The sequence below is a fragment of the Microtus ochrogaster genome, unplaced genomic scaffold (genome assembly GCF_000317375.1).
Source record: "Microtus ochrogaster isolate Prairie Vole_2 unplaced genomic scaffold, MicOch1.0 UNK109, whole genome shotgun sequence".
Lineage (NCBI taxonomy): Eukaryota > Metazoa > Chordata > Mammalia > Rodentia > Cricetidae > Microtus > Microtus ochrogaster.
The window spans coordinates 275,211-285,680 of record NW_004949207.1 but is presented as its reverse complement, the minus strand read 5'-3'; the positions used below and the strand labels follow the sequence as shown (position 1 = coordinate 285,680).

The 10,470-nt window shown below is 49.8% G+C and overlaps 1 protein-coding gene across 1 annotated transcript; it reads left to right on the top strand.

The window, feature by feature from the left end:
* Positions 1 to 8,392: 8,392 nt before the first annotated feature.
* Positions 8,393 to 9,639, top strand: Pop7 (POP7 homolog, ribonuclease P/MRP subunit). The gene is made up of 2 exons (XM_005371438.3): positions 8,393 to 8,772; positions 8,981 to 9,639. Exon 2 carries the CDS (start codon positions 8,991 to 8,993, stop codon positions 9,411 to 9,413), a length of 423 nt encoding a protein of 140 aa, XP_005371495.1. The 5' UTR covers positions 8,393 to 8,772; positions 8,981 to 8,990; the 3' UTR covers positions 9,414 to 9,639.
* Positions 9,640 to 10,470: the final 831 nt, after the last annotated feature.

The window sequence follows — 10,470 nt, the reverse complement described above, 5'->3', positions numbered from 1 at the left end:
AGCGGCAAGGGGGGAGGGGGACTGGCGGGCGCTGGCGCTCCCGCGGCGGCCGCTCCTCTCTGTTTGTGTTTGTAGCAAGATGGCTGCCCGCCTCGTACCACGTGACACGGACGCGGGGCCGCCCCCTCTAACGCCACCGCGGCCGCGGCTCCCCCTGCCACCTCGCTCTCGGACTCCGACCCGCCAGCCGGGGTTCCCCCACCCGGCCGCGCTGCACCCCGCCGCCCACTCCCGGACACGTTGACCCGGGAGTGCACCCCCCTTCCCGCGCTCGTCACGTGACGGGGTGCCCGTGCAACCTGAGGCTTGGGGAGGGGGGGTCCCCACTTCCCCCGCCCTCTCCTGGCCAAGCCCCGCCTCCTCCAGGGAGCCCGCCTGGGTTAGAGGTGAGACAGCCCAATGCAGAATTGTCCCCGGGTCTCCGTGCGGGTTTGGGGGAAACGTGAGCGCGCAGTGATTTAGAAGCGGTCAGGGTGAAAGGATTTCCTGGTGGGCAGGAGGAGCGGTTGTTCAAAGCCAGCCTGGGCTACAGAGGAAGACCCTGTCTCAGCGAGCCAACGAACACATCCTGCACTCCAGCGTTTAGGAGCAGTTTCCAGGCCAGCCTGGGCGCGAGACCTTGGCTCAAAAAATAAACCAAAGAAAGCTGAAGGTGGTGCATGCTATAATCCCTGCACTTGGGAGGTAAAGACAGAAGGGTCAGGAGTTCAAGGCCAGCCTTGGTTACAATTATTACCTCTGAGAGTGTTTTTGAAAAATAGAAAAAGATTCAGGAATGACTTTTTTTTTTTTGTTTGTTTGTTTAAGGCTGATGAACTCCGGTGGGTGTAAAAGTTTGGTGGGTGCTTTCATGGTTTTCTTTGGAAGTTTGTTTCCTCTCTCCCTCCTTTCCTTCCTTCTCCCCTCTGTTGTGGTTTTTTGGTTTGTTTTTTGAGATAGGGTCTCACTACGTAGCCTTGGCTGGACTGGAGCTTGCTAGTAGACCAGGCTGGACTTGAAAGGAGAGACCTGCCTACCTCTGCCACCCAGTGGCTTGGTTTTTGAAACGGTCTTACATACTGTAGCCCTGTGGCCCTTCCACTACCCTGGAAATCCTGGTGATCTTTCTGCCTCTGACTCCCTTTACAGGCATGCACCTCATGCTATACACAGTTTTGAACATTGTTTCTGGTAAGTGCCATTAGCCTCCGTGCCAAGGAGGACTGGCCAGGTATGGGGGTTGGGAGTACAAGCCTGCAATTTTAGTAGTTAGGAAGTAGGTGGAGACAGGAGGGCTGGGAGTTCAAGGCCTGCCCAGGCAACTTGAGCCCTTGTTTAAAAACACAAACAAAAAAAACTAAATACACAAAAGGATCATAATTTTGTTCCAAGCCGAAAGCAGTAAAGATAGAATCAATTCAGGAAGCTTTTTCTTCTTTTTAAAAAGATTTTTTTTTGTTTTGTTTTGTTTTTTGAGACAGGGTTTCTCTGTAGCTTTGGTGCCTGTCCCGAAACTAGCTCTTGTAGACCAGGCTGGCCTCGAACTCACAGAGATCCGCCTGTCTCTGCCTCCCGAGTGCTGGGATTAAAGGCGTGCACCACCACCACCCAGCTTAAAAAGAAAATTTTAAAATGTAATTCTGTGAATGTGTCTATAGTGGTCTATTATTTGTGCTTTAATGAATAAAGCTTGCCTGAAGATCAGAAGACAAAGTAGCCACACTAGTCAGCCATACTGGCCAGGCAGTGGTGGCACACACCCTTAATCCCAGGTTTTGGGAGACGAGGCAGGTGGATCTCTGATTTCAAGGCTACCCTGGGCTGCACAAGATCAATTCAGAAACAAATTAAAGGTGTGGCTCACACATTTAATCCCAGAGTTTGGGAGTCACACACTTTTAATCCTAGCACTAGGGAGGTGGAGAAAGGAATATAAAGGGGAAGGGACAGGAACTCAGTGGAGGTGGAGCCTGAGAGTCAGGGAGACAGGATCTCACCCTTTCAGTGTGAAGATTGGTAGGGGTAAAAGGTCTCTATAGTTGGCTGTTTTGCCTTTCTGATCTTCATCTTGAATCCCAATACTGTCTCTGGGTTTTTATTATTCTTGCTCCATGTGTGTGTCTGTGTAAGGATGTGTGCATGTGAGTGCAGGTGCTCAAGGAAGCCGAAAGGGGGCACCCGATGCCCTGAAGCTGGGGTTGTGAGCTGCCTGAGAAGAGTATGGGAACTAAACCGGGGACCTCTGTAAGCCATCCTCCAGTCTAGGGTAGCGGGTCTCGATTTGTGGGTGGCGACACCAGAAGACCATAAGAAAACACAGATATTTACATTATGATTCATAACAGTAGCGAAATTACAGTCATGAAGTAGCAATGAAATAGTTTTATGGGGGCTGGAGAGATGGCTCAGTGTTCTTCCAGAGGTCCTGAGTTCAATTCCCAGCAACCACATGGTGACTCACAACCATCTATAATGAGATCTGGTGCCCTCTTCTGGCCTGCAGGCACACACAGAAGGAATGTATGTATGTAATATTTATTATGTATACATAATAAATTATTATATATTAATATAATAAATAATATATTATTTTATTTATTATATTATGTATACATAATAATATAATAATTATATTATGTATACATGATAATGTATACATAATATAATAAATAAATCTTTAAAAATAGTTTTATGAGCCGGGCGGTGGTGGCGCACGCCTTTAATCCCAGCACTCGGGAGGCAGAGGCAGGCGGATCTCTGTGAGTTCGAGACCAGCCTGGTCTACAGAGGTAGTTCCAGGACAGGCTCCAAAGCCACAGAGAAACTCTGTCTCGAAAAACCAGAAAAAATAAATAGTTTTATGGTTGGGGGTCACCACAATGTGAGGGACTATACTGCAGGGTTGCAGTGTTAGGAAGGTTGAGAACCACTGCTCTAGCCCTCCTAATAGTTTCATCTAAAGCTTTCATTGGGGCCACTGATGTAGCTCAGTGGTAGAGCCCCTGCCTAGAATCCCCCAGTGAGGGGCTGGAGTGTGGCTCAGTGGTGGAGTGCTTTCTTATCTTGTGCAAGACCCTGAATCCAATCCATGCCAGCACGCGCGCACATGCGTGTGTGCACACACACACACACACACACACACGAGAAAGACAACCTTTGTTGGTACTAGACTTGGAGGTGGAAAGCAGGGTGGGGTGATCATTAGTTAAGAAAGGAGGAAAAGGTGAGTGATGGACACGCACTGGAAAATACAGCAGAGCAAAGCGATGGGAGAAGAAACCCAGAAAAGCCTGAAAACCAAACTTTGGTTGAGAACTTTGATTCCTGTTGTAAAGCCAGATAGAGATTTAATCTTTTTAACTTTTGTGTGTATGTGTTCATTGTGTGTGTGAACCTGCCATGACACGCATGTAGCGGTCAGAGGATGACTTGCAGGAGTTGGCAACCCTAGATTCAAGCTCAGATCATCAACCTTGGCACCGAGTGCCTTCTCATTGTCCACATGTATGTATGTGTGTATTTTTACATATATGTTTTTTGGTTGGTTGGTTAGGTATATATACGTGTACACACACGGTGTCTTTTTTGACAGCTGGGTACTAAACCCAGAGCTTCAGATATACTAAAGTGCTGTACCACTGAGGTATGTCCCCATTCCTGGCATTTGTTTAGGTAGTTGGTTGGTTGGGTTTTGGTTTTCTCGAGACAAGTTGTCTCTGTAGCTCAGGCTGGCCTTAAATCCACAAGAATCCTTCTGCTTTAGCTGTCTGAGTTTGGGGACTACAGGCGTCCACCACCGTAAGTCTAACTTGTAAAACAGGATTTTAAATATCTTCAAAAGACACACAGCTTGAGTCATGGAAAACTCATTTACAAATTGTGTTTATTGTTTTGTGAGTGAGTTTTGTTCTTGGTTTTTTGTTTGTTTTTGTTTTTGCAAGACTGGGTGTCTCTGTGTAGCCCCGGCTGTCTTGGAACTCACTCTGTAGACCAGGCTGGCCTAGAACTCGGAACTCAAGAGATCCTCCTGCCTCTGTCTCCTGAGTGCTGGGATTAAAGGCATGCACCACCACTGCTCAGTGCTTGGATTTTTTTTTTCTTCTGTGGTAGTGAAGTGTTTTTGTTTGGTTGTTTTTATTAGCTTGTTTTTCAGTTGGTTTAGTTTCTTGGGACCCAGTCTTGTAAAGTGTCCCTGGCTGGCCTTGAACCTGCAGTGGTCCTCCTGGCTACAGCCTCCCAGTGCTGCACCCTCACACTTCAGAACTTTATTGTAAGTGATGGATATAATGGGCCTATAATGGAAGACGTTAGCTTTCTTCTAGCAACTGAGTTGTTCGGTCCACAAGTATAGTTGTCATATTTGAGCCGGGGATGTGTGAGCCTCAGGCACAGGAACCTTCTTTTCTCACATCTCACCATCACCAGGTCTACAAGTGCACACCCCTGTGCTCGCCTTTAAATTTTATTTGGGCCCTGGAGATCCAGCTTCAAGCACCCTTGGCCAGTGCTGCGTCAACTGAGCCATGCTCCCAGCCCCATAAATAACGCAGCACTGAGCCATGCTCCCAGCCCCGTAAATAACAAGTATCCCCACAGCTCAAGATGTTTCCTTGGTCCAGCTCTAATTGCTGAGAAATGTTCTGTGAAGCCAGGTGGTGGTGGTGGTGCACTCCTTTAATCCCAGCACTCAGGAGGCAGAGGCAGGCAAATGTCTGTGAGTTCGAGACCAGCCTGGTCTACAAGAGCTAGTTCCAGGACATGCTCCAAAGCCACAGAGAAATCCTGTTTCAAAAAACCAAAACAAAACAAAAAACCAGAAATGTTCTGTGAATGAGTATTTCAGTTTGTTTTTGTGTTTCTTACAGTGTATTAACTGGAAGATATCGGGCCTCTCCAACTGTGGCCTATTCCGTGGAAACCTACTGTGGGCATTCCTGCCATTCCTGGAGAGGCTTTTGTTTGTCTGTCTGAGGTTCTGTTGTTGTCTTGCAGTCCTGGGGCTTGGAACAGCCTGCTTCGGGGATACACCAGGATACACCCCAGCCTTGCATACTCTATTTGCTGTTGGCTTGGTTTGGTTTGGTTTTTGCACCTTACTGTGCAGCCAGCTCAGCCTGACACTCACAATCCTCCATCTGCTGCTGTAACACGTGTTCACCACCATACCCTCCCCCTGTAAAATCTTTTAAATGCTTAGAGGTGTCCTTCTTGGGTCATGTGAAATTTTGTTTTCAAGACAGGGTTTCCCTCTGTAGCCCTGGCTGTCCTGGAACTCACTCTGTATACCAGGCTAGCCTCAAGTTCACAGAGATCTGCCTGCCTCTGCACCCTGAGTGCTGGGATTAAAGGACGCCAGCACTACCAGGCTTTTGGAGTTTTTTTTATTTTTTTATTTTTTTTTATTTTCGAGACAGGGTTTCTCTGAAGTTTTTGGTGCCTGTCCTGGAACTAGCTCTTCTAGACCAGGCTGGTGGAGTATTTTCTTGATATACCTTGATAACTTTTCCTAAGATGACACACACAAGGATAAAAGGTTCAGTTCTATCCTCGGCTACACCGTAAGTTGGAGGTCAGGTACTTGGATACCTTTTATCCTCTTGCCTCCACCTTCTGGGTGCCAGGACCAACCATGTGCCACCGCACCCTGGATCCTGAGTGCCTGGACCAACCATATGCCTCCGCACCCAGGGTCTTGTTTTCCTGCTATTCTGGTCTTTCACGAAAGTCTAATTTTTGAGACCGTGTCTTTTTTTTTTTTTTTTTTGGTTTTTCGAGACAGGGTTTCTCTGTGGTTTTGGAGCCTGTCCTGGAACTAGCTCTCTACACCAGGCTGGTCTCGAACTCACAGACGTTTGCCTGCCTCTGCCTCCCGAGTGCTGGGATTAAAGGCGTGCGCCACCAACGCCCGGCTTGAGACCGTGTCTTACACTGGAGTCTGGAGCTTTCTAGCTCAAGCTGGCCTCATGACAACCCTCCCGCCTCAGCTTAAGTGCTTGTGTTACAGGTGTGAGACATCGTGCCCAGTATTAACAGTTTTTAAATTTTGTTTTCACATTTACTTATTTTGAGTGTGTTTGGGGAGCGTATGTGTGTAGAGGTCAGAGGACAACTTGCTGGATTGCACTTTTCTCTCCTACTATGTGGGCCCAAGGGACCCAACCCAGCTCTGGTCCTTAGACTTCAAAGCAGGGGCTTTACTTGAAATTCCGACGAACTGTAGTTTATCTTTGTCCCCCACTCCCACCCATCTCTGGACTTGTTGCTTACTAGTCTCTTAGAATTTTATTTACTTATGTGTTTGCATTGGTGTTTTGCCACGGGTTTCGGGTCAGTTGTGAGCTGCCATGTGGGTACTGGGAATTGAACCCAGGTCCTCTGGAAGAGCAGTCAGTGCTCTTTAACCATTGAGCTATCTCTCCAGCCCTTGACTAGCCTCTTTGAAGGGCTCCCTTACATTTTCTCCAAATGCTTTCTAGTTACCAGTTTCATATTTAGACCCACTGCCCATGCTATGTTGTTGTTTCTAGAGACAGGGTTTCTCTGTGTAGCCCTGGATTTCCTGGAACTCACTCTGTAGACCAGGCTGGCCTCAAACTCAGAGATCTGCCCACCTCTGCCTCGAGAGTGCCAGGGTTAAAGGCGTGCACCACCAGCCGACTCCGCACTATATTATTAAAGGCTCTTCTCTTTCCCTGGGCTGTTTCGGCAGCACCCGAACCACAATCCTTTCACACCCTGCTATGTTTGCATTTCTGTCAAAAAATGGATTGGCTGGGAGATGGGAGCAAGTGTGGGGCTTCATCCCTGGTGCTGCATAAAGCAGGTTTGCGGGCCCACACCTCTGATTCCCTCACTTGGCAGATGGAGGCAGGAGGACCAGAACCTCAAGGGCATTCTCAGCAAGTTTGATGTCAGCCTGGATGGAAGAGACCCTTTCTCAGAAGGGTTTGTGATGCTTGTGTGTTTCTGAGATCTCTGTTTTATTGACGTTTGTATCTCTACATCTGCCAACAGCACACTCTTCTTAATCAATGTACTGACATGGTTAAGCCTTAAGGGGCCAGCAAATGGCTCAGAGTGCAAAGCGCTCACTGTGTGAGCCTTTGACCCCAGAACCCATGTAAAGGTTGAGGAATTCCACCACAGAATGTCATACATGTGCCCCATCATCATATACACAACCATCACAAAGGGTTTTTAAAGTACATGTCTATTTTTTTTTCTTTTTGGCTTTTCAAGATAGGGTTTCTCTATGTAGCCCTGGCTATCCTGCAACTCCTTTATAGTCCATGCTGGCCTCGTTCTCTTAGGAATCCTCCTGGCTCTGCCTCCCAAAAGCTGGGATTAAAGGCATGTGCCACCACCGGTGACCTGTCCTAATTTTTTTTTTTTTTTTAGTTTTTATGTTTGTGCCTGTGTGAGTGTCTGGGCACCCACATTGGCCGGAAGAGCATGCCAGGCCTCCTGAAGCTGGAGGTAAGGTGATTGTGAGCTACCCAGGCTGGATACGGGTAATTAAACTCAGATCCTCCAGAGTCACCTTTGAAGAGCAGCAAGTGCTCTTAACTGCTGGGACAATATGAGCCCAACAACTTGGAAAGATTATTTTATCTGTCTTTTCATAAGTTTTAGGATAAATTTTATCGAGGTGGCACAGTGGTGCACACCTGTAACACTAGCACCGGGGAGGCCAAGGCTAGCCTGAGCTACATAGCTAAACTCTAGCCTCCCCACCAAAAAGATTTCTGGTTTATATCTGCAACTCTTCCTGAGCGTTCACCTAAACAAGCACATTGATGTCTGGAATATCTAGCCTTCCATTTCAACATAAATCCCAGAGGCTAGGGATGTCGGTCAGTCGATGGTGCCCACTAATCCCAGCACTCACAAGGTAGAGGCAAGGGGACCAGAAGTTCATGGTCATCTTTGGCTGTATAGCACTGAGCAAAGTTCTCTTTCCAACCTTCAGATTCTGCCTAGGTAGGTGGCCAAATACAGGTTATACTCATTTCTGTAGGGATCTATCCGAAGGCTTTATCCATCTGGGCAGAGAGCCAGGTCCCCACTAAGGGGCTAGGAACCCAAGTCCCTGTCCCTTCCACCAGAGGGCAGCACGTCGTGACTCGCGGGTGGCGGGTAGCAGCCGGCGTGCTGCGGTGGTGTGGCGGGAAGGTGCAACGCTAGGCACCTAGTGTGGGTCCCCTGCAGAGGGAGGAGGCCAAGGTGGACATCCGGTCTTCTCTCGAGCCCTTCGCTCTCTCTGCGTCCGGGGCTGCTAGGACCTGGGGAAGGAGGGCAGCTGTCCGTTCCGCGGCTCAGACGTGCGACAGACATGAATTCCAGCCTTGCCTCCCGGCCCCTGGCGACCGCAGCTCCTACACTGACCCGAACCCCCCTTTTCTAATCCTTCCAGTCTCCAGAACTGAACCCCGCCGGCGTCCTCGAGTCCCGCCCAGCGGAGAGGAGGACAACCGGGGACCTCGGCCCACGCCCCTCTTAGCCCCACCTCCGGCAGCTGGCCCCGCCCTCATGAGTCCGGAAATCTCGCGAGACGGAAGCACCCCTGCGCATGCGCGCGAGGAATGGCGTGGGCAGGAGAACGGAGGCCGGGAAGGCTACGAGCCGACCGGTTCCGGCTTGGGGACGGGGGTGCGCATGCGCAGTGCGTCGCTCTCGTCGGCGCGCTTCTCCGGCTTTCCTGTTCCGATCTCTTCTTCATTGTTTTTTCTGAGGGTCGCGGGCGGCGGCGCGGCGAGCCGCATGCGAGTGAAAGGGCACCGTGGAACGGAGAAGGTAGGCGCGGAGATGCCGGGAGTGGGGAACCACGTGACGAGCGAATTAAAACCGGGAGTGGAGAGAACGGAAGTGGAGGGGATCGAGAGGCCGGGGAGGCAGAGGGTCGTCGAGGGCGCCCCCTTCTGGTTGCACCCTTAGGAAGCTGGGCAGGAAAGGGTTCTCCTGTCATTCATTCTCCCTGAATCCTGTTCCTTCTCCATGCCAGGGCCGAAAGCATGGCGGAAAACAGAGAACCCCGTGGTGCCATCGAGGCCGAGCTGGACCCCGTGGAGTACACCCTTCGGAAACGACTTCCTCACCGCCTGCCCCGGAGGCCCAATGACATTTATGTCAACATGAAGACTGACTTTAAGGCCCAGCTAGCCCGCTGCCAAAAGCTGCTGGACGGAGGCAGTAGAGGGCAGAACGCATGCGCTGAGATTTACATCCACGGCTTGGGCCTGGCCATTAACCGCGCCATCAACATCGCTCTGCAGCTGCAGGCAGGCAGTTTTGGGTCCCTCCAGGTGGCTGCCAATACCTCCACCGTGGAGCTGGTGGATGAGCTGGAACCAGAGACTGACTCCCGAGAGCCACTGACCAGGATCCGGAACAACTCAGCCATCCACATCCGGGTCTTCAGGGTCACACCCAAGTAATCGAAGTGGACTCTCACCCATCAATTCCTTTGCACACACACATCCAGGCTCCGTGTGGCTGAGGTTGCTGCTGGTTCGTATGGCTCTTGTCTGGGCATGGACCTGTTGTCAGAGCCTTGTAAGAAAACACATGTTCCCTCAGCCTAGAGGACTGTAAATGGAGAGCCAAGAAGTGAATCCTCCTTGTCCTGTACAATAAAAGTATCGAGTTGTGTTGGTGCCGGGCTTCCCACGGCCTCTGCTTTCTTGTGTGATTCTGTGTGTGCTTGGATAGGAGCAGGAGGAAAGGGCACAAGTACGTGGGCACAGGAACGCACATTGGACTACAGTGTGGCATGAATCGAATCTGTTGCGTGTATCACGGAAGCCCAGTAGTTACAGCGTGCTCTTGGGAAGACTGGAGTGTAGGCTCAGCCACCGAGCTAACTGTAGCTGGGTTGGGTTCCCAGACTTGGGCCTAGAAAGGGTTTAAAGGTGAAGCAAGTGGGTTGCGGATATAACTGAATGGGGGAGTTGTGACCAGTGTTACCTAGTTACCTAGCACAGGATTGGGCCGTAGGCTCAATCCCTAGAAACCACAAAAATTATAATGGAAGAAGGCTGGAGAGATGACCCAATAGGAAAAGCACTTGGCAAATAATCGTAAATACCTGAGTTTGGATACCCTGAACCCATTTCACTCTGGGCACTGTAGCACTCAAATCTAATTCTTCTATAGTGAGCTGAGAGTCAGGAGGACCTTCTGCAGCTTTGGGCTAGCCACTCCTGCATAAACCACAGACAAGAAACCGTGTCTCAGGGTGGAAGGTGAGGACTGAAGGCTGAAATCCTGTAGCCCATGTACCCGTACTCGCATAATAACATGTACCTGCAAATCTCTTTTTTTTTTTTTTCGAGACAGGGTTTCTCTATAGCTTTGGAACCTATCCTAGCACTAGCTCTTGTAGACCAGGATGGCCTCGAACTCACAGAGATCCACCTGCCTCTGCCTCCCGAGTGCTGAGATTAAAGGCATGCGCCACCACCGCCCAGCCCTGCAAAACTTTTTTTTTTTTTT

What these genes read in the sequence shown, in the direction of transcription:
- Pop7 (XM_005371438.3), top strand. Translation starts at nt 8,991, where the DNA reads ATGGCGGAAAACAGAGAACCCCGTGGTGCCATCGAGGCCGAGCTGGAC.